The sequence below is a fragment of the Tubulanus polymorphus genome, chromosome 10, assembly GCF_964204645.1.
Source record: "Tubulanus polymorphus chromosome 10, tnTubPoly1.2, whole genome shotgun sequence".
Classification (NCBI taxonomy): Eukaryota; Metazoa; Nemertea; class Palaeonemertea; order Tubulaniformes; family Tubulanidae; genus Tubulanus; species Tubulanus polymorphus.
The window spans coordinates 2,476,027-2,500,459 of NC_134034.1; the positions used below are offsets into that span (position 1 = coordinate 2,476,027).

The 24,433-nt window shown below is 39.9% G+C and overlaps 2 protein-coding genes and 1 non-coding gene across 3 annotated transcripts in view; all 3 read left to right on the plus strand.

Moving 5' to 3' along the window:
* The window catches only part of LOC141912217 (calcitonin gene-related peptide type 1 receptor-like), a 28,874-nt gene extending 9,461 nt beyond the window's left edge, over nt 1-19,413 (plus strand). Inside the window, exons 5-12 of the mRNA XM_074803436.1 lie at nt 1,796-1,943; nt 5,782-5,932; nt 7,480-7,540; nt 10,265-10,331; nt 10,421-10,503; nt 11,410-11,587; nt 15,671-15,739; nt 18,702-19,413. Of these exons, the coding sequence (XP_074659537.1) occupies nt 1,796-1,943; nt 5,782-5,932; nt 7,480-7,540; nt 10,265-10,331; nt 10,421-10,503; nt 11,410-11,587; nt 15,671-15,739; nt 18,702-19,016 (1,072 nt within the window). The 3' untranslated portion in view covers nt 19,017-19,413. The remainder of the gene's footprint in view (nt 1-1,795; nt 1,944-5,781; nt 5,933-7,479; nt 7,541-10,264; nt 10,332-10,420; nt 10,504-11,409; nt 11,588-15,670; nt 15,740-18,701) is intronic.
* On the plus strand, nt 5,514-5,586 carry Trnar-ucg (transfer RNA arginine (anticodon UCG)). Its single transcript has one exon. It is a non-coding gene; the product is annotated as a tRNA-Arg (tRNA).
* A 1,707-nt stretch (nt 19,414-21,120) lies between the features above and the next one.
* LOC141912102 (uncharacterized) lies at nt 21,121-23,970 on the plus strand. Its single transcript, XM_074803320.1, has 5 exons — nt 21,121-21,192; nt 21,299-21,326; nt 23,030-23,244; nt 23,428-23,543; nt 23,779-23,970. Exons 2-5 carry the CDS (start codon nt 21,299-21,301, stop codon nt 23,909-23,911), a joined length of 492 nt encoding a protein of 163 aa, XP_074659421.1. The 5' UTR covers nt 21,121-21,192; the 3' UTR covers nt 23,912-23,970.
* The last annotated feature ends 463 nt before the right edge of the window (nt 23,971-24,433 follow it).

A 24,433-nucleotide genomic window follows, 5' to 3' on the forward strand; every position in this document is an offset into this window, starting at 1 on the left:
GGTTGTTAGTTTGGTTATAAAACTAAAATGAGCTTAGACGGGTCTTAAATTGTTAGATTGGTTATAGAACTAAAACGAGTTAAGACTGGTCTCGAGTTGTTAGATTGATTATAGAACCAAAATGAACTTAGCCTGGTCTTAAGTTGTAAGATTGGTTATAGAACTAAAATGAGTTTAGACTGGTCTTAGGTTGTTAGTTTGGTATAAAACCAAAATGAGCTTAGACGGGTCTTAAATTGTTAGATTGGCTGTAGAACTAAAACGAGTTAAGACTGGTCTCGAGTTGTTAGATTGATTATGATACACTTGGCTTTATCCTCTTCTATCCACTCTGGCTGTGGAATTGACGTTTGGCTTAATGAATACAAAACAGATGCATGTAGTTAAAACTGAACAACAAACGAAAAAATCGTTTTATTCTTCCAAGTAGAAGTAAACCCACAGATGTCATACGATAGCTCGCAGAATTCGTAATCGATTATCAATATTTATTACCCGACGAGATAAACCTCTAGTAGAGATAATAAAAATCCGTCTTCGTCGGTAGATGATCGATAACCGTAGTGTGTATCAGACGACACCTGCGAGGTATCAGACCGGCAGACGACAGGGCTAATACGCGATTATAGAAACAAGTACGGTTCTAATAGCCATCTGAATCGACCAGTCTCTGCCGTCTGCTGACGACAAAATATCAACATGATTGGTTGTTGAAATTCGACACTGTTACGAATATATATATATATATATATATATATATATATATATATATATATATATATTTGTTATAACCGCTTCCAAGCGGGCTAGTTCTGTTGGCCCACTGCTTAGCTCGCTTTCTTACTAACCCTGTTTAAATCGCTCGAAATTGGCTCGAATATCGATCGTGCGGCTATCAATCCTCGGACTAATTTATTTCCAATTGAGATCGTTTGGCAATTAACTGCACATAAACCTCAATTGCCGCGGTAACCTTTTAACGAGACGACGCCATTAAATCATGAAACGTCGCGTCGCTTCACTGAAGGAATTAGTCGTAGAACGATTAATAATAACAATCGGGGTTTATTTAAATTAACGAGCACCTTGCGATCGATAAATTTCAACAGCCGTTATATACCGGAAGTCATTCATTTAGTCGCGGATTTGCGGACTGTTGAACGCGAAATCCGCCGTTTGACAAATCACGCGACGGATCAGATAAAAATAGTTGGGATTAATCGAAAAGATGATGATTCGAACTTAAAAAGAAACCCGAAAAGAATTAGATTTATTGCCGTCTCATTTTCATCGTTAACTCTGTCTGTTCTAATTTCTAATGGAACCGTAAAAATATTGACGCCTGGGGATTTGTAGCGCGTGAGGATCCACTATCGGCACATTAGGCAGTTTTTGCTGGATCCTCACGAGGTATAGAATGAATTAAATAACACGATCGACTAACCGTTGGGATACCTGGTGGATCCTCACTTGACACAAGTGGAACCTTCTATTGCCGCAGAAGTTGATGTCCTACTGCACACTAGCGACACCTGGTGGATCCTCACCTGCCACAAGTGGAATCTTCTATTGCCGCAGTAGTTGATGTCCTACACACTTGCAACACTAAGGGTGCCCTCACTTGCCCGATGTGAAATCCTGAAGTCTATGTCCATCACACCAGCGACACCTAGTGGATCCTCACAAGTGGGATCATGGCGCAATAGTTTATGTCTTACTGTACACTAACGACACCTGGTGGATCCTCACTGATAAACTTAAATCAAATGATGTAACTTGTATCTCTTTGTTTCAGAGCTCTACTAGCCCAACACCGAGTCAGACTTCATTTAAACCTATTCCTGTCGTTTATAACCAATGGAATCATGATCATCGTGTGGAACATCGTCATCACATACAACACACTCGATAATCCAAATGGCATCACTGTCAACGAAAACTCGGTAAGTTGTAGCTCTTCTGAACACCTACAGGGGCACCACTGTCAATAAAAAGTATTTGATTAGTTTGAGAACTTCTTAACACCCAAATGGGCAGCCACTGTCGATGAGAACCCAGTAAAATTAGTATATATTTCTAAACACGCCCAGGGGGCACCAGTCTCAATAAGAAATACGTTCGTAAGACTTAGTACTTATAACACCTGCAGGGGGAGCCACTGTCAATGAGAACCCAGTAAAATTAGTATATATTTCTAAACACGCCCAGGGGGCACCAGTGTCAATAAGAAATGCGTTCGTAAGACTTAGTACTTATAACACCTGCAGGGGGAGCCACTGTCAATGAGAACCCAGTAAGTTTAGTATATATTTCTAAACACGCCCAGGGGGCACCAGTGTCATTAAGAAATACGTTCGTAAGTCTTAGTACTTATAACACCTGCAGGGGAGCCACTGTCAATGAGAACCCAGTAATCTATAGTATATATTTCTAAACGCGTCCAGGGGGCACCAGTGTCAATAAGAAATACGTACGTCAGTCTTAGTACTTTTAATGCCTACAGGGGGAGCCACTGCCAATGGTAGTTTCAGTAAGTTAAAGTATTTCTAAACCCGTCCAGGGGGCACCACTGTCAATAAAAAATACGTACGTCAGTCTTAGTACTTTTAATGCCTACAGGGGGAGCCACTGCCAATGGTAGTTTCAGTAAGTTAAAGTATTTCTAAACCCGTCCAGGGGGCACCACTGTCAATGAGAACTCGGTTAGTTATAGTATATATTTCTAAACACGCCTAGGGGGCACCAGTGTCTATGTCACTGTCAATAAGAAATACGTTCGTAAGTATTGGTACTTTTTAACACCTACAGGGGGAGCCACTGTCAATGGTAGTTTCAGCAAGTTTTCTGATTTCAGTATTTCTAAACCTGTCCAGGGGGCACCACCGTCAATGAAAATTGGCAAGTTAAAATACTTCTGAACACTAGGATGAACCGCGGTCAATGAGAACAACGGCGAGATATGGCACTTCTAAGCACCTCTAGGTGGAACTAGTGTCATTGAAAACTCGATAAGTTATAGGACCTCAAATCGTGTCATATCAGCCGATAAGCCTATCGCTTAACTGAAGTATCAGTCGATTCTGACGTCCAAAATGACGTACGTGAACGCTAGCAGTTTGCTCTTCTTGCGCTGAGCCTGCGTTTTCTCACATGATGGCGAATTCATCCCCTGATCAAAGCGATCGCGAAAAATTAACCTAATTTCCGTATTTGACTAATCGGCAAAGTTGGTTCGAGTGATGAAATTCGGTAACTATGATAATTAAACCGGAGGTACCCCCCGAGCAATATTCCGCGACAAGTTTTACTGAGGCCTAATTTCTACTCGCGTAGACGGCGGTACGTAGTAACTTCGTCTGGGGAATTAGCATCGCGCTGATTAAATTCGATGTTTACATAAGTCATTAGGTACAATTACAACAACACAAACATGTCGACGGTCTCGTTAAAACGCCGACTTCGTCAAGCGTCGGAGTTCTGCATTAGTATTGATAGTCAACATGTTTTTTTTATTTTATTTTAAACGTTCATTGCCTCCTGGGCTGTGAATTTCAATAAGCCTGGCCATACGATTCAAGAATAACCGATTATGATTCGTACGAGTGCGCTATATAAGAAAATAGATTAATATTATTATCATTATTGTTATCATTGTCATCATGATTATCATCATCATAATTGCAATTATCATTTATCATTAAGAACCAAACTTGGGTCCTGCATGTTTGACAATAAAATGCGCTGAATAAATTCCATAGTTGTGAGTTAAGATTTGACTGGGAGTTACCTTATTGAAAAATGAACCAACTTTGACTCGGAGATAACTTATTGAAAATGAACCAATTTGAATCAGAGTTAACTTATTGGAAATGAACCAATTTGAATCAGAGTTAACTTATGAGAAAATGAACCCATTTGAATCAGAGTTAACTAATTGAAAATGAACCAAATTGAATCAGAGTTAACTTATGAGAAAATGAACCAATTTGAATCAGAGTTAACTTATTGAAAACGAACTAATGTGAGTCAAAATCAACTTATTCAAGTTAACTCTAACTCGCAAACTGTAAAAAAACCGAATCCAGTATCTGGCAAACTGTGTAACGACAAATAAGGTCGTAATGAATTTTCGATCGTATTTCGTGAAATTAACCGCTTGTGCTTTGATCAGTTGATTGAGATTGTTAACCGATTTTCTGACCGGTTAAACACGACCGGTTTATACGTCTGCCGAAAACGTATCGACATCTGAGAAATTCTGATAAACATTGCGAGGCGATTAATCGACGTTTCATCCTCTCACGGTAATCAATGAGTCTTCGCCCAGCCACCCACTCGCGAAGCACAGGCTCCGGCATTACTAGCCGATACTGGCGCCACCTGCCATTATACTTGTAAACGATCTATATTTACGATCTAAGATTTTGCTGTTGTTTTACTATTTTCAGTGGTTCAACAAGTTGTACGTGGGCCAATTAGTTGTATCGGTTTAACTCTGGACTCTGGACCCAGTTCCACACGTGGTGTGGGTTTAATTCGACTCTGAATCCAGTTCCACAGTCGTGTGGGTTTAATTTGACTCTGAATCAAGTTCCACAGTCGTGTGGGTTTAATTTGACTCTGAATCCAGTTCCACAGTCGTGTGGGTTTAATTTGACTCTGGATCCAGTTACACAGTCGTGTGGGCCTAATTCGACTTGGATCCAGTTCCACAGTTGTGTGGGTTTAATTTGAATCTGGATCCAGTTACACAGTTATGTGGGTTTAATTTGACTCTGGATCCAGTTCCACAGTGTTGTGTGGGTTTAATTTGACTCTGGATCCAGTCCCACAGTGTTGTGCGGGTTTAATTCGACTCCGAATCCAGTGCCCTTAACCATCCAAGTTCCACAGTTGTGGGTTTAATTTGACACTGAACCCAAATCCACAGTTGAGGGTTCAATTCTACTCTGGACCCAATTCCCCGTTTGCGTGGGTTAAACTCAACTCGTCCCATTTCACAATTGTGTGGATTTATTCTGATTCTGTATCCAGTTCCACAGTGTTGTGTGGGACAAGTTAACCCCTATACGTATTGAATCAAGCGCGTTTAGAACAGGTAGTTTGTATTGGTCAGGGTCAGCAGTCAGTGGCAGCTGTTTTGATAGGATTGCTTTCATATTTGTTAATCGTCGTGTAACTCGGTGAATATCTCCGCAGAACTATTGACACCCGGGTCAACTGATGAAATTTGGTCTTTGACTCGGTGATTTCCCTGAAGACGATCAAGTTTTTTGCATCGAATGTCGCTTATATATATCCGCTTACACAGTGGACAGTTTATCGATTTCATATTTCTTCATTTTATTACGGTCTGCTCTGGATGGGAAAATCTGAGGGATGAGCTCTATAACGATATTTATATGACATTTCCCAACATTTGAATTCTCGACGAGGAAGACCAATTTAAGATTCCACTTTCATCCGATTTATTAGCTAGAAATATCTTGCTATATTTTTCCGTCCATCCAACTGTCCGCGTGGCCTAATGGATAAGGCGTCTGACTTCGAATCAGAAGATTGCAGGTTCGAGTCCTGTCGCGGACGTTTTCTTTATTCGTACTCTAGCCGAAGTTTTCAGAAGCTAAACATTATTCTACTAATAATTTAAATAATTTAGATAATTTCTATTAATACTTTACGGCGTTTTCGACCTGATGTCCATAAAACCCGTTATCGCTGCTTCGCGGCTATATTTATTGTCATAACTTACTCTGTAACTGTATTGATTTGTGATTTCAGGCTGGCTGCAAATTTCTGTCGACTTTAACCCGATACCTGGAAGGTACTTGTTTCACGTGGATGTTCGCGGAAGGATATTATTTACATCAGCTACTGAGTAATACGTTCAAACCACAAGACAACCTCATACCGTATTACGTGTTCGGGTGGGGTAAGTTAAAACCAACAAAAAGTTTTTATCTCATAATATTTATATCTTCGAAATTTCTAGTGCGTTCCTTCAGTTGTGTTAAGATTTAAGGTTCACCTTTCAAATACTAAGCCCGGCTCTGGCGAATCTTTCCGAAGCGACGGAACTGTTGAACTTTTATGACCTAGTTCCACAGATGTGAGTTCCCAGTTCCAAGCTTGTGGCTCACCACTAGTTTCCCAGTTACGAGTTTTCATTTCCAACGCTATGTGTTCCCAGTTTCGCGGTGTCGCGAATTCCCTGTTCCAAACCACAAATTCCCAGTTTTACAGTTGTGAGTCAGACCTTTGATTAGAAATAACATTCTCAAATCCAAATACGAATCGAATTGTAACGGTTCGGTTCTTCTGGGGATAGATCGGGTTATTACTGGAATTCTGGTTAATTGACTGGAATTCCGACTTAACCAAAATCAAATTTCCATTAAAGAACAAACAGTTCCATTTTCCATAAGTCCAAATCGTGCTGAATTTAATTCCATTAATCGTCTTCTGTTCAAAAGTATTTTCGAAGAATCCATCGGAAACAATTCTTCTTTTTTCAATCTATGGAGTGCGTTACCGTACGATCGTTGCGTCGGAAATTATTGCATTCGTCCTTGACTTTTTGAACCCGTTCTAGGCAGTGTATCACGTGATTCAATTAGGGCCGCTAGCTGTCACAATGTTTACTTTTCAATTAATGATATCTCGTTTTGTTGATGAGCAGCGAAAGATGCCATCGCAACGAAATGACTCAGTTCGTAAGTGGTACTTGACTCTGGCAAAGTAAAACCCGCATTGCACCTGCTTAAAGATATGAAAAATGGAATCGGGAATCTGATACCGAGCTTTGCCACCAGATGGCGTGGCTAATAGTCGGTTTTACCTTTCAGACTTCCTTAAACTATCATTTCTTAGTCAGGATAATGAAGTTATCTTACATTTGTCAAGTTCATTTCCCGTTTGGACGCTCAACCGAATGGCAAATTCAAATCGAGCTATGCCTCCAGATGGCGCTACTAACAGTGGATTTTACTTCTAGAAAAATTGATATGTTGAACGCCACACATTTCCGATTTGCAAAATTCATTGAAAGAATAATGGAATTGGAAATAACATCGTTTCGTTTTTGAAAATATATTCTGTATTTTGTAACAATTATTCTGTGTAAACAATTGTCCTTCCCTCAACTCGCCATAGAAATGGTATGAGATTAATAAGATTTCATCTTATCTTAACTGATCGCTTCTGTGAAATATGTTTATTTTCAATATCTAACTTTGAACTGAATTTTTCAAATTTCCCGAATCCCAAACGGGCAGTAGCAGCTAACCAGTTAATCCTCATTTGCATAAATACAAGAATATTACTTTTCGTTTATGGTTTACGATATTAAATCTTTTATGGTTGAATTTTAGATATCAAACTGTCGAATGATTTACGATTTCAACGGTTTATGGTTTTATCTACGATATTAAACCATATTCTACGGTTCAATATGATATTCACTTGCCGTTCTATTTTCAGGTTTTCCACTTTTGCCGGTGATGATTTACTCGATTATAAGAATATCACTCTTCGATGAAACGTAAGTCGTACTTATCGAAAATTAACACTATAAACACTATATTTGATAAAAGACGTTTTCATCGTCCACACTTCACATGTGTTCAGCGCTTCAACAGAGACATTTCTAATTGAAAATGAACTATAAACACCAGACATTAGACATTTTATCAGCACACTTTCAAAAACTGATCGTCCACACTTCACATGTGTTCAGTGCTTCAACAGAGACATTTCTAATTGAAAATGAACTAGAAACACCAGACATTATACATTTTATCAGAACACTTTCAAAAACTGATCGTCCACACTTCACATGTGTTCAGTGCTTCACCTGAGACATTGTTAATTAATGAGTGCAAACACCAGAAACTACAAACACCAGACATTAGACATTTTATCAGCACACTTTCAAAAACTGATCGTCCACACTTCACATGTGTTCATAACTACTTCACCTGAGACATTTCTAATTGAAAATGAACTACAAACACCAGACATTAGACATTCGATACTTGATCAGAACACTTTCAAAAACTGATCGTCCACACTTCACATGTGTTCAGTGCTTCACCTGAGACATTTTTATTGAAAATGAACTCCAAACACCAGATATTAGACATTTTATCAGCTCACTTTCAAAAACTGATCGTCCACACTTCACATGTGTTCAGTGCTTCACCTGAGACATTTCTAATTGAAAATGAACTACAAACACCAGACATTGGATACTTGATGAGAACACTTTCAAAAACTGATCGTCCACACTTCACATGTGTCCAGTGCTTCACCTGAGACATTGTTAATTAATGAGTGCAAACACCAGAAACTACAAACACCACACATTAGACATTTTATCAGCACACTTTCAAAAACCGATCGTCCACACTTCACATGTGTTCATAACTACTTCACCTGAGACATTTCTAATTGAAAATGAACTACAAACACCAGACATTCGATACTTGATCAGAACACTTTCAAAAACTGATCGTCCACACTTCACATGTGTTCAGTGCTTCACCTGAGACATTTTTATTGAAAATGAACTCCAAACACCAGATATTAGACATTTTATCAGCTCACTTTCAAAAACTGATCGTCCACACTTCACATGTGTTCAGTGCTTCACCTGAGACATTTCTAATTGAAAATGAACTACAAACACCAGACATTGGATACTTGATGAGAACACTTTCAAAAACTGATCGTCCACACTTCACATGTGTTCAGTGCTTCACCTGAGACATTTTTATTGAAAATGAACTACAAACACCAGATATTAGACATTTTATCAGCTCACTTTAAAAAACTGATCGTCCACACTTCACATGTGTCCAGTGCTTCAACTGAAACATTTAAAATCGACAATGAACTATAAACACCAGATATTAGATACTTAATCATCAACACATCACGCTATGAATGGCGAATCTGGTAAGAAAATAGTTTTGACTATCACGGACTGCAAACCGCATACGCAATGCCGTTCGACTCTGATCGACTGAGGGACAGGAGATCAATTCTCTGCCACATAGAAATTGCCGCATGACGACGAGCGAGACCAATCGAGAGAAATCGCGGACGAAATAAATTGTCATCCCGCGGATATCGAACATAAAAATAGCTTCGTCAACAACGACACGGACGAAATTGATCTTAATTGGAAATGAAGCGAGACCGATCTATACGCAAACACTCCCCCCTAAATCTTACTGCGGTACCTAATTCAAAGCAGAACCTGTTTCAGCCAATTGAAGAAAAAAATCGCAGTGTTTCTGTAAGCCGATAGAAAATTGGGCTTGTTCGTGTTACTAGAACGGGAGTGGGAATTTCTATTCGTTTGATCTCAGGTAGATTGCATCTAGATGCTATCATATCGTGGAAGGCGCTTTGTGCAAAGATTCAGCTAGCTTTAACCTATTATCAAACTTGCTCGTAGCTTTAACTCATTGATAAAAGCATGAACGTATATACTCAACTGTACGTCTATGGTGAAACTGAGAGTGTTCAATGGTCGTCTGTTTCGTCACACAGTTTGTATCGAGGATGTGAAGATTCTTCAGACCGAGTTTAAAATCAGTTTTGTTTTAACGCCAGAAAGTTACGAACTAACTGGAGGCATGGAGGAAGGCTTAAATGGTGAAGCTAAGAGCCTTTTGAAAGTCATCACTGTTTGGTGACAGTTTGTATCGATTTGAATATTCTTCAGACCGAGTTTAGAATCAGTTGTGTTTTAATGCCAAAAAGTTACGAACTGGAGGCATGGAGGAAGGCTTAAATGTTTAAACTAAGAGCCTTTTGAAAGTCATCACTGTTTGGTGACAGTTTGTATAGATTTGAATATTCTTCAGACCGAGTTTAGAATCAGTTGTGTTTTAATGCCAAAAAGTTACGAACTGGAGGCATGGAGGAAGGCTTAAATGTTGAAACTAAGAGCCTTTTGAAAGTCATCACTGTTTGGTGACAGTTTGTATCGATTTGAATATTCTTCAGACCGAGTTTAAAATCAGTTGTGTTTTAATGCAGGAAGGTTACGCAGTATCAATCACAGCCACGTGAACAAACCGTGTTTTAGGGATGAAACTATATGAGAGTGTTCGAAAGTCGTCACTCGGTCACAATTTCACGTGGCTCCGAGAATATCGAAATCATCGGGTCCCTGAAAAGAGTGGCTCCGGGTGTACTTGGTTTTTGGGGTCGAATAGAAACGAAGTCGAATGCATTTGTTTCCTTTTTTTTCCAGATGTTGGATCCTCAATATAGGTGCGTTCGAGTGGATTCACTACGTTCCCAATTTAGCCGCCATTGTTGTGAGTGATAAAAAGATGCATTGAATATTTTTCGGAGATGCCTCGAAAAATCGTTGTTCGTACATGTTCGACTCTGTTTTCGTTTTCAGTTCAATTTGGTATTTTTGTGTAACATTTTGCGAATACTGTTAACGCAATTAACAGCTCACCCGAATGAACCCAGTAATTATAGGTAAGCGCTTTGTAGACCTTGCCACTTCAGGCAGTTGCTTCAGAAGTCTTCTGAAGACCTTGTTGCACAGTTTAATTCTAGAGCTAAAACCATTTCAATTAGGCAGCCAAGAAAGTTCACCCCAATCAGTCGCTTGCCGGTTCAGACTGAATGGAAGATTGTTTGAATGAACCGGAATCGAATTTCCAATTATGTACTTCGATTTAAAAAAAAAAATTCTGTTAACTCGACCGCCGATCACACAACTATATTTGTACTTCGATTTCCGATTTTAAAATCAAACCGCCTGTTTCGCTACCGGCAAGTGTGATGGGTCTGTATGGGACACTCAATCAAAATATTCAAACGAAATTTACCAGCCGAATAAATAACAGGGAAATTCCCTATTTTAAGATAAAAAAACCATTTCAATTCCAACTTCGTTCTCTTGACAATCTAACAACTTAAGACTATAGTCTTCCAATTAAGACGAATTTTGGACTCAAGTCGTGACTGTACAACTGTGGTCCCAACTGCACAGTCGAAAAGTGGTCTTTGAACTTAAACCTGGCTTAATCAGTAGATAACCCAACGGACTTAGATTGTCTTGGAGAGGTCCTAAATTTAGGCCGTGACTGTGCAGCTGACCACAGGGACCAAAAAATGATCTTAACTCTTAAGACTGGTCTATGTTAATCGTTAGATCGGCTTTAGAACTAGAATGAGCTTAGACTGGTCTCAACATGTCAGATTGGCTCTCGTCTGCAACACTGTGTTCAGACTCTGCAGGCGTGTATGAATAACTAAACCCAAATTCAGCTTTGACTGATCTAAACTTTAATTCTTGAACCTATTTCAGTGCCGAAATTAACTTAAAAAAAACGATTTTCTATTCTTATAATAATATTCTTCAAATTTGACTTTCAGACGGGCGTTGAAGGCAACGTTCATTCTGGTGCCTTTATTCGGGATACAATGGTTTCTAACGATCTATAGACCCGCTTTCGATGCGCCCGGGTACCGAGTCATAGACATAGCTCATAGGGTCACTACCGGCCTCCAGGGGGCGTTCGTAGCGCTGATATTCTGTTATTTCAACAGCGAGGTACGTAATGAGTATAAATGTATATATATATATATATATATATATATATATATATATATATATATATATATATATATATATATATATATATATATATATATATATATATATATATATATATATATATATATATATATATATATATATATATATATAACCTAATCTGAACATATGACTTTCCTTTTTTTACTCTCAGTGTTAGCATGAAATTCAAACCCTGCCTGGTGTGTGTTCCTTTACTGCATGCATACCTTCGTCTGCATTTCATCTACATGTAGCCTGCCCCTCGCTTAAGGGTCACCCGTCTCGCCGTCAGGGTTTACAAAAACTGCAGCTTGCGGGGTCGGCTATTTGGTATCATAGTCACGTGGTGACGCCATACTTACAGTTAGACGGAATAAGCGGTTTTAACATTACAGATCCCAATAGTTTCTACATCCCCAATCTTTCTGACCCGTTCGCGGAATTGGGACGTAAAAAACCAAGTGAAATTTTTGTTCTATTGCAAAGCTACAATATTGGAATAAAAAAGGGGATGTAGAAAATACTGGAGCAGTGTAACAATATTGACTACGGGGATGTAGAAACCACGGGTCTATCTGTCATGTGAATCATGGCATCCCAAATGGAAGAACGGAGGGTAATGGGCCGGGGCTTTAATCTATATCGAAATTGGGAAGTACCCCATTGCAAACCGAACTGCGAAATGTTTCGTTGAATCGTCGTGATGTTTAAGCGATTGCTTGAAATGTTCATTTTAGGTGCGACGAATAAGTTTTTTACGTCGGTTCGATAAAAAAATTCCTCGCGGGACGATTTACGTCAACGCCCCGGATGCGTCTGGTGACGATGTTAACATCAAGTAAATAGATATCGATCACTTTTAGACATTTCAGATTTTAGAAAATAATTCTGAGTTCGTAGTTATATCAATCACAAACAATAGAAATCTAGTGGCAAATAGTAGAGATTAGAGCGATTTTCCTTACTTACTCGTAGCGACACCTGGATTTATCGTGACAAACTAAGCACCTTACCTTAGCAAATCAAAACACCGGAAAACACAGAACGGCACCCTCTCTCGGTAGAGTTTCGAACCCGATGGCACCGCGAAACTCTGCCAGAGGACGAACATCGTCCACAAAAACAAAATGGCAGCTGTTGAGGGTCTAGAGGACCAGTCTAGGCACAAAATGTTCACTGACCTTGAAATGTCTCACGTCTTTTGTAGCCTTCACTAATTTCACCGCCCTTACACACAAAGCGCCATCTATGATGAAATGTTTCCTCCAAATTAGCCCACATAATGTCAAGGTTAAGGTCAAACGGAAACAGTCATGTGTTTTATTCGTAGAGTACAATTAGTAGTTGGTGGTTTGAACGAGATTCTAGAAGTACATACCGCATCTAGGGCTTAACGTGACCTCAAAATTCAGGGACGTCGGTGAACCGTAGATTTTATATCAATCGAGTACTGATTAGAAGTATTGTCAAAGAGTTTTCTTATTCCCCGAGGTGAATCAGAGAAAAGGTAATTCCAATTATCTATGATATTCCTTGAATTGGAAGATTTTCACGAACATCTGAGGTCACGTGAAGCCCTAGATAAATGAAGCCATCAAGCGACGAATCAGATTAGTAGCACGTGGTTCGGGGACAGTCAGTATCGGCAATTCTACACTGAGTTCGAATCCTGATAATAGCAACGATTATCATATTTGCAGCAGTCTAGTCCCATCGCCTGCACCTGAGCTGTTTTGATGTTGTACTGTGTCAACGACAACGTTAATTGTACTTCTTGAAACGTTTTTTTTTCTAAAGATGCAATCAAAATTATTAAATGTTCATATCGAATAACGGATGAAAACGTGTGCTGACAATTCAAATTATTTCTAAAAGATGTAGAAATTCACATCACAATCAATTAAAGAAAATATGATTATTCACTTATTTTACTTCAAGCATGTCCTTTTATGTTCCCATCCAATGCACAAACTGCTCAGCTTCAAATTCTTGTATGGGATACTGGTAAACACCAGATGGCGCAACAAATCACTTGGTCATTCGTAGTGAAAATCAGTTCATTTTCGATGAAATTTGAACTCAATTTTTAGGCTTCCAAATCCGAAAAAAATACACTATACGGATAGATATCGGATTCACTTTCCACCCAGTGTATGTTGAGGTTGAATAACGGTAACCCAGTGCCACTAGCGATCCTATCGGATCATCGCCGAGTCCTCGCTTCCCTCAGTTGCCGTGCCGGTGTCCCATGAGCTACAGGCAAGATTATATTAGCGAAAAATGAACGAAAAGCCGAGGTGCTTAGTGGAAATTATATCTTTATTTTATTTGTTATGATATTTGGACTCCTAAAACCCTGTTAAAATTGGCGTGCTCACGGAAAAACCGACTGTTTGACACGCCATCTGGTGGATGTTTGTTTCTTCATATTGAAATCCAGTTAAGCAGTAAAAAACGATGATATTGAAAATGAATGAAAACTTCTCTCCCACACATGTTTTCCGTGTGTCTTTTCGCTCCGTAATTTCGCTAACAATCAGATGATCCATCTGATATCATGATATCCATTTGTTCAGAACGGATTTTGCATTCCGAAATAAACATTAGTTTTTCACAACCTCGTTTACGTTTTCATTTATCAGCGATATTTCACGTAATGCTGAATCGGAGACGTTGCCGTGACGTCACCACCTATTCATTTGCATAACAAAATACACTATGTGGCGCCACATTACGGTCCAGAGAATTCGCTTTTCAGCATAGCGTAATCCAGGCAAACAATCGCTGAGAGATGAAAACAAAAAGAACTTTATAGCACGATAACCACACTCAAACGTGGTGAACGGATAAAAAGATTAAAACCCACTATCTACAGATTAAAAGAATTTAAAATCAAGAATTTATTTATTCGAACAATCTAAAATGTATAAAATACACGACGTTTCGATCTCACCCTAGAGATCGATCGTCAGGTGTGAGACCTGACGATGATCTCTAGGGTGAGATCGAAACGTCGTGTTTATTATATATTTTAAATTGTTCGAATAAATCAATTCTTGATTTTAAATTCAATTAATCAGTAGATATTGGGTTTTAATCTTTTTAAAAAGTACTTTATGTGCATTCATAGATCAATTCCGAATCCAAAATCCTCACTGAACAAAATGCTGTGTAAAATACAACTGATTATTAGATAACAGGTCGAAACGTCGCACGGCTAACATGTGGGACAGACTGTACGTTATCAACGCCATCTGGTGTCATACGTAGCTGTTTTTCCGGTACGCCATTCATTTCACTTTACCCTTTGCTATGTTGAAGCAATTTTCGTCTTTTAAGCAGCAGCATGGAAATCGTTGATATTGTTTATTTTATCTAAGGCGGGCGGGTGATTTCTGGTATTTCCCGGAGGTCAGTTACGATTGACGAAAACGTCCAAAAACCCCGAAAAAAGATTTGTATTCGCTCTGAAGATATTGAAATTAAGTTTAACCAAAAGACACATGGCGGTATTGGTGGGTTAAATGCGTTTGCGGTGTCAGGGGTTGAATTATAGGAAACGTTGCCATTTTCACGCTGATTTGACTCTGCGTCCAGTTGCATCGTGTCGAATTGAACCCGCAGAACTGTGAAACTCTGGATCCGGTTTCACAGTTGTGAGTTAAGATTTGACTCTGGGTTAAAACATTGAAAATGAACTAACTTTAACTCAAGAGTTAACCCTCACTCACAACTGTGGAACTGGGTCCTGGATCCTGAGTAAAGATGAACATACCTACAAAACGATAGGACTGGATTCAAATTCGAATTAAACTCACGCAACTGTGGAACTGGATCCAGGAATCGAACACACACGATTGTGGAACTTGATTCGGAGTCAAATTAACCTCACACGACCGTGGGTTTGGATCAACGAATCTTCAAGAATCGAATTTTCAGGATTTTCCAGGGGCGGGAAGGATCTCATCGATGTGGCCTGAATCTCTCCATCTCTCTCCTTCTTCCCTCTTTCTCTTTTCCTCTGCATCGCATATATTTATGCTGTTATTCTCCTTGTAGGTGCTATCGTTTTTAAAACCGAATTGGCAATGTTCCTTGCAGCGCGGTAGGCATCACACTTCACATCATGTACGTTTGAATATGCAAAAATGATCAATAAACATTGTATATATCGGGTGTATAGAGGTCGTGCATGCGTGACGTCATAGTTTGTTCGACCGTAAGACCTGAAGATTTGCCAAATATTACAAGGGGAATTAGAAATTACTTGGGATTATCAGGCATGGTATTAGATTTGAAAAATGGGGATTCAGAAACTTTGCCACTGTTGGTTTTACAAAAATTGCATTTACATAGAAATGGGTATGAAGAACTACTGGTAGTTTCTTCACCCCCATTGTGTCTGATCGCCAATACGGCCTCGGTAGCACCACGTGACTTGAGCTCGCGACTGCACACGCCCTCTATAGGCACCGTCTTAAACGATAGCCAACACATCCATCGATTACATACAATTACAAATCACGCAAACTTGTAGAGACACAGAATATATATCATGGGAAATCGGAAAATCTCGTATTCAGACCATTGGAGTACCGGGTCTGACAAAAGTGTTAATGGATAGCGTTCGTGAAAAAAACGGAATCTTGTGGACGATCTTGCCACGAAAAAGCGAATCTAAAACGGTTCAGTTTTCAGGTTTACCTGGATATACGTAGAAAAAAGCATTACGTACACAAATAGATGACCACTCCTATATCCATCGGCACTTCTGAATTCCCGTTAAAAGCTGCAGAACTTTCCCTTTGTTCTGATGTTCATCGGTATAAAAGAACAAAAACTTTTTTATCTTGACCTACTCGAGTATTTACCTAGCCCAATACAAATACGTATTCCGACTTTCAGCGAATTTAGAATTTAAGAACTAACGATCTAATGAATGAAGACTTGCAAATTTTTGATGGCTGGCATGGCAAGGATTTCTATATTTGCACATGTACCTGGGCTAATGAACAAATACATCCGAAACGATTTAGTGTTTTTAGAGGATAGGTATCCAAATGTGCAGCAGCCTGGTTTGATCGATCACGATCTCATCAAGAAGGGCTATCCTTAACGGAATATCAGGGACCTATACCCCCAGAAATACCCCCCTTTATACATCCACCATTCCTTTCGGTCTATTCCGAACCACCATTCCTTTCGGTCTAGTGTTGTCCCTTCCCCGAATTCGGGAATGATTTCTCTGAAACTTTCATTCTTTTTCCAAATCACTCCGTACTCTTTTGAGCCACGATGTATGAAATATAGTTAATAACGAACCGTGTCAAAGTTTGTACTACCTTGAAATGGATGTTTTGGCTCGTCGTTGCATTTTTCGGTCTGTTTATGAGTTTTAAGTTTAAGTTTATTGAAATATATGTAGGTATCAATTTGCATCGCCTCAGTCAAACGATACATCGAACTTTTCGGCATATTTTTTAGAAATCGAAAGTCAACTAACTACAAAGACCAGATATTAGATATCCTATCTGCAAACTGACTATAACTGATCGTCTGCGCCTCACATTACTAACGGCTCTTTCCGGTTAGCAGATTGATACCCGCATATCTAAAAGATTTTTTAAATTTTTGTATTCTTTTCCTTCACCAAATGAAATCCCGCACCGATAAATTCCAAATGAAATCCCGCACCGATTAATTCCAACTTTTCTGAACACCCTACGAAATACATTTACGTGTTCAACCATAATTCATTAGTAATATAGACCTATGAACTAACTCATATAATAAGTGCATAAAGGCCTACACGACGTAGAACGCGCGGACATGTGCCTTCTCTCACTCGCCATCTATCGCATCGTGTCGTAATTAAACTGCAATCGTATCACTCGATTTATAACGACTGTAATCGCAACCGAATGGCTGGTGTTCGTGGTGACTGATTCGGACCAAAAAAACTAGGAAAAGGAATTATTTTCAAACAGTTGTTTTCAACAACTTTCAGGTCCGGGAAAAAACCCTTTTTTACGAATGGAAATTTCGTAACCCAAATCAGCCACCACACAAATCGAACCGAGTCTAAACTTTGATCCGTCATTTAGCTCAAAAACGAACTCAATGACTAAAGTTAGCTTACGATTCGAAGTCAAAACTGCCCTTAGATGTCTATCTCATCCCTCTGTCTCGTAATTCATTTCGTGTGCATATATTATCTATACAGCGCTTGTGATCTTGTAGTAATTAGTGCAATAACAATTCATTTCGCCTCTAAGATAACCGATGATAAACTGATTTTAAAGCGATGATGATATGATAATGATATTTATAATTCGATTTCGCTGGCTGCTCAAAAGTTTCGAGTTGAGTTAATTCTGAAGAAGCCGATGTTCGATTTCGAAAAAAGAATCTTTGTCAAAATCACGTGATACGATCGTTTGAAATCCCGAGAATAGGATTGGACCATTTTGACACTTTCTGCGACGACAGGAAAGATTTCGAATAACTTTTAACAATACGCCGTATCGCAACGATTGTCAAAATGCTCTTTTTAAAATTTTCAAAAACGATCGAAGAGCTTCTTGTAGCCTAAAATACGACCCTCCATGAAATGCATCACACCAATTTTGGATAGGGCGGCCATATTGATTCGGGGTTCGCGCATGAGCTTCGGGCAAAATATCAGTTGCAATGGGCCCCAAATCCTAGTGAATATGACCAAAACTTAAGATGGTCCTCTTGATAGGAAATAATTATGTAATAAGGATGAGAGTATTTGGCGATGAACTATTCGAGCCATTTTCAAAATCTAATTTGAGTCCGAAACATCAAAAACTCTATCATGGCTTTTCTCCAAAATTGATTTTGGCCAAGAACTTAAAACGCGAGAAAAAACCGAAAAATTGGCCAATGTAAAAATTTGTATCGTGCCTATTGCCGTACAGAACCTTTTTTTATTTACTATTGCCCGAACTAGCCACCATACTTGTCCATTGATTCCAAAATGAAATAAGTTTCCTCATCGAATAATGCACATAATATCACAAATGAATGGTCATCGCTTATCAATCTTTGGTTTTTTTATTGACAGGTCGTGTCGCTATTTAGACGAACCTGTCCGTGTTCGAGATGGCGACGGCGGTTAGACTCGCAAAAAGTATCCATGTCAACGCAGTATACGATCGACCAGTCGAGCAGGACGATCGATAATTCGTCGCTGGGGGCGCCACCAGCCGATGGTATTCTACGTCGCGAGAATAACAACGCGTCGGCGGCGGCGTCGACTAAAGGTAGTCCGTACATTCCTCTGAGACAAATCGACCCTCAAACCGATCGCGACGGGAAGGCCTGTTCGTGGACGGAACAGCGGGACGGTCAGAATCTAGGACAGAACGCGAAAGCCTGATTCGAGGACAGCTAGCGGAAACGCCTGTGCACTGATTCCACGACTGGGCAGCCGGGAAAGGTTTATTCTATGTCGACACAGCGGTTAGGCCTTGCTCTAGGAGAGAAGTTCAGTTCCTCGGAGCGACGACTTGCTGTCGAATTTGAGAAAACGTCATATCTCGGTGACTACGAAAACAAACAAACATTATTTCACGGACGTGACTTGAAATATACGGTACATTTGTTCAGTGTCCAGAACTGCATTCGCCATCGATTGAATTGATTTAATCCACACAAGAAAACGACGGATATCGTTTTATCAATTTCATTTGTTAAAAGATTATATTCATTATCGTTTTACTTCGCTAGTCGAGAAAACTTCACTATTTGTCTCTTTGTTATCGCTGTCGTTTATAAGTTGCATCTAATAAATCGAAATGTTATCTATGTAAAAAAAGAAATGTGAACGTAGGGAAAAGAACTAAAATTTCTGATACAAAACAAAAACGGAATCAAAAAGTCTTTGATTTATTTTGAAGCTGATTTCCATTGAGACTCCGACGACGTTACTCTGGCAATCGACGACTTGTGACAAGTAAGTATCCACTAGGTGGTACTAGAAGTTGAGTGGTTTTCGCTGTATGTGACATAATTATTTTACCCATCAAATTCTATATTTACTCCAAAACTACTCAAATCGCCTCACATTTAGAGGATAATTCTTTCATCCCTCGATACTGAGGGTTAGCAGGTTTGAGGTGTATTGTTCCCCTCAACCCACTGAGTACCACTCAGGGTATTATTAGCAGGTTTGAGGTTTCTTGTTCCCCTCAACCCACTAAGTTCCACTCAAGGTATTATCAGCAGGTTTGAAATTTCTTGTTCCCTCAACCAACTAAGTTCCACTCAAGGTATTATCAGCAGGTTTGAAGTTTCTTGTTCCCCTCAACCCGCTGAGTTCCACTCAGGGCATTAGATGCGGGTTTCTAATAGTTCTTCTAAACCCACCGAGCAGCATTCAGGGTATATCAAAACATGTATCATGATTTCTTCTCCACGGCTGAGACTTGATCATGAAAATCTGCTTAAGTAAGGCCTCCGGTGCGTTGCAAGAAAACCCCGGCAAGCGAGTATTCCTTAAAATCAAGGGTGGCTCCGGGGATTAGACAAACACCTGGAGCGGGGTATTTATCAAGATGTGAAGCCCTGAAGAGAAATAAAAAAACATTTTTGCATAATTGCTGGTGGTTTTTTGTCGACATTAGTCAGTACGATGCGGGTATATAGGCCAACGCGCAGTGATGAAATCAAAAAATCTATCAAACAGGAAGCCTTTTTTCGAGAGTTTCAATATTCGACCTTGAATCATCAAAAGATAGAACTAATGGGGAAAAACGATGATGTAAACAACAAATATCTGAAACAAGCTTTGCTTGAATTGACAATCCATATTACCGTTGTTATTATAATCTATGGCACCTTTGTACGAGGTAATTTGGTCGTCTGCGATCAGTGATGAAAATGGCCGCGTCTAAACTTCTAATTCTCGTGGTTGCGATACTACTGTGCCGCTGTGGTGCCATATCGGAAATAATTGACGAAGTAGAAAGAACGCTGTGGACTTCAGAAAGTAACTTACTGGGTTTTGAGACATACGGGTCGATGGATGATCTGATGGTTGCCCTGCGAGGTGTGGAGTGCTCTAGTATCACAACATTCACCCGACCGAATTAAGGGTACATACCACACAACGCAAGACAACCACAAGTTATAATAATGATGTTTTATTTACGAATTAAATTACAATATAAAGTAGTAGGAATTAGTACAAAATATTGTAAAATAGGACGTTGGACGACAGGTGAAGTTAAAATAAAGTTGGTCCATTTATTATCGGCAATCGCGAAATATCATCGACAGCTATTACATAAATCTCTTTTATCGATATCTATAACAGATGCGTTTACCTAAGATCGTAGGAAGGACCAAGGTAAACAAAGCTGATATTAAATCTGGAATGGACGACGATATTATCAAACTTTATTGGAAAAATGATTACGCAATAAACAAAGATTTATTTCCATTTTGAAATTTTTACTGCTTTTTATCGCGTGGTCGACGCGTATAAAATCAAGCCGTTTTACGAAGTTATTCAGCAGTCTATAGATTGCACCGCAGTTCCAAGCGATATCAAGGTAAGTAAGTGCAGCACTCGATTATAAGTTTCATCATAATTTAGATTGTAGTTATACATTGAATGAAATTGATATATACGTATATATATATATTTTTTTTTTTTAGATGAAATTCCTCGTCGTTGCTATAATTGGTATGTATGAATAAACGGCTAAATGACATCATCTGGTAGAGTTTCACTGTACTATCAGGTTCAAATCCCTACTGATGTAGGATGACTCTTCTAGGGCAGGGGTTTGTACTGTGACAGAGTCTCATGGTGTCATCAGGTTCAAATCTCTGCTGAGGGAGGATGTGTCTACTAGGGACAGGGGTTTGTACTGTGACAGAGTCTCATGATGTCATCAGGTTCAAATCCCTGCTGAGGGACGATGTGTCTTCTAGGGGCAGGGGTTTGTACTGTGACAGAGTCTCACGATGTCATCAGGTTCAAATCTCTGCTGAGGGAGGATGTGTCTACTAGGGGCAGGGGTTTGTACTGTGACAGAGTCTCACGATGTCATCAGGTTCAATCCCTGCTGAGGGAGGATGTGTCTACTAGGACAGGGGTTTGTACTGTGACAGAGTCTCACGATGTCATCAGGTTCAAATCTCTGCTGAGGGAGGATGTGTCTACTAGGGGCAGGGGTTTGTACTGTGACAGAGTCTCACGATGTCATCAGGTTCAAATCTCTGCTGAGGGAGGATGTGTCTACTAGGGGCAGGGGTTTGTACTGTGACAGAGTCTCACGATGTCATCAGGTTCAATCCCTGCTGAGGGAGGATGTGTCTACTAGGGGCAGGGGTTTGTACTGTGACAGAGTCTCGTGATGTCATCAGGTTCAAATACCTGCTGAGGGAGGATGTGTCTACTAGGGGCAGGGGTTTGTACTGTGACAGAGTCTCACGATGTCATCAGGTTCAAATCTCTGCTGAGGGAGGATGTGTCTACTAGGGGCAGGGGTTTGTACTGTGACAGAGTCTCACGATGTCATCAGGTTCAATCCCTGCTGAGGGAGGATGTGTCTACTAGGACAGGGGTTTGTACTGTGACAGAGTCTCACGATGTCATCAGGTTCAAATCTCTGCTGAGGGAGGATGTGTCTACTAGGGGCAGGGGTTTGTACTGTGACAGAGTCTCACGATGTCATCAGGTTCAATCCCTGCTGAGGGAGGATGTGTCTACTAGGGGCAGGGGTTTGTACTGTGACAGAGTCTCACGATGTCATCAGGTTCAAATCTCTGCTGAGGGAGGATGTGTCTACTAGGGGCAGGGGTTTGTACTGTGACAGAGTCTCACGATGTCATCAGGTTCAAATCTCTGCTGAGGGAGGATGTGTCTACTAGGGGCAGGGGTTTGTACTGTGACAGAGTCTCGTGATGTCGTCAGGTTCAAATCCCTGCTGAGGGAGGATGTGTCTACTAGGACAGGGGTTTGTACTGTGACAGAGTCTCACGATGTCATCAGGTTCAAATCTCTGCTGAGGGAGGATGTGTCTACTAGGGCAGGGGTTTGTACTGTGACAGAGTCTCACGATGTCATCAGGTTCAAATCTCTGCTGAGGGAGGATGTGTCTATTAGGGCAGGGGTTTGTACTGTGACAGAGTCTCATGATGTCATCAGGTTCAAATCCCTGCTGAGGGAGGATGTGTCTACTAGGTAAGGGGTTTGTACTGTGATAGAGTCTCATGATGTCATCAGGTTCAAATCCCTGCTGAGGGAGGATGTGTCTACTAGGACAGGGGTTTGTACTGTGACAGAGTCTCATTATGTAATCAAGTTAAAATCCCTGCTAAGAGATGACGTTGCCACTAGGGCAGAGTGAAGCTATTGCAATATTTTCAATTGTATTGAAGGAATCATGTCAATGAGTGGCGTGCTTGGTGTAATAATGCATAGGACTGGGCCTCCAACTTCAGAACGTGACGATGCCGTCAGTCAAGTCACATGCCCGGACGGTTCTTATATTGTCAAATGCAGTTGTTCTTCGATGCGAGACTGTGACTCGAACTTGGTGGTCGGTAACAACATTTGTAGGGTAACGCATACTGGTCAGCGACCGGTAGTCAAGGTAATATAAAAAAGAAAGTGAAATTTCTCATATATATGTCAGGTATTATAACTACCTGGTGAAGTCCTGGCAATTAGTATATCCTGTAAAGAGGTCGATACTCCTTCGATTGTCTACGGGGTTAGATAGCCGTCTCCAGAATGTGGGTAAAAACAGCTGATTCAGTTAGTTATTGTTTTCCAGCCGATCGCCACCTGCGAAACACTGTATCGTGTTGTCCGATCAACTGCATATTCCAAAACACCTACGATCACTTGTCCCGACGGCCTTGTCGTTCGATCTTGTGGCTATTATAACCCGTGAGTACTTTATAACACTAACAAGATACAGGAAATAGGTTACATGTATCAAATTAATGATAACCGAAGTTAACATAAAACGAAGTTCAGGTGTTAATGAATGAGCGAGTTCGGTATAATAGAAAATGAACGAAACACCGAACACAGAATTGGAAACCTGCTCCAAAAGAACTTAGCTTTTAAGAACTTAGCTTTTAAAAACTTAGTTCTTAAACGTATTCTTGTTTACTTTCAGGTGGGCACATGCTCACTATGTACGAATAAAACCACAGAAATTCAAAGAAAACCAGTGTGTACTAAGTGCTCCATGTTCAAGGCATGTTTGTTTGATACAGGCGGTTTGTGTCGATCCAAGACTTATTATGTGAGATCTGACAAGCCAAAATAAATCTTCGAAATAAATCCGATTGATTCGCCGAATAGAAAATTTGCGTCGCTTCGTTTGCTTGGCATACAATGGAAATATTGGTGAAAATGTTTAGAATCTCCGATGAACTTCGCCTAGTCTTTCACAGCCTTGGCCGCATCAGCGGAGTCTCAAATTAAAGGGATCAGAGCAACACTATGATAAACCATTTGTTGAAGAATTTAGAAATTTGCCGTTGAAGTTAAGTATTTGTTTTATGATTTATACTCAACAGAACATCATGCTACCACCCGTAGCGACAAGCCACTCATAGAACTCATATGAATCATAAAACAAAAATATCTCGTGCAAAAAACGATATCTTTTAGCAATCAAAAGTAGACTCAACATTCTATTGTAACTCAACATGGTATTGCATGAAATGCCTCTATACAACTCGCCTTAACATATTAGTACGACGAATATTGGGTAATAACTATGCTACTAGCCCGCGAGCATCGATGGTTTCGTCTAGGCTCGGCGA

Bases quoted from the DNA above. Each gene is read 5' to 3' on its own strand.
- LOC141912102 (XM_074803320.1), top strand. From the start codon at position 21,299: ATGAAATTCCTCGTCGTTGCTATAATTG. The intron at 21,327-23,029 runs GTATGTATGAAT...ATTGTATTGAAG, and splicing joins CCTCGTCGTTGCTATAATTG to GAATCATGTCAATGAGTGGC. The intron at 23,245-23,427 runs GTAATATAAAAA...ATTGTTTTCCAG, and splicing joins GTCAGCGACCGGTAGTCAAG to CCGATCGCCACCTGCGAAAC.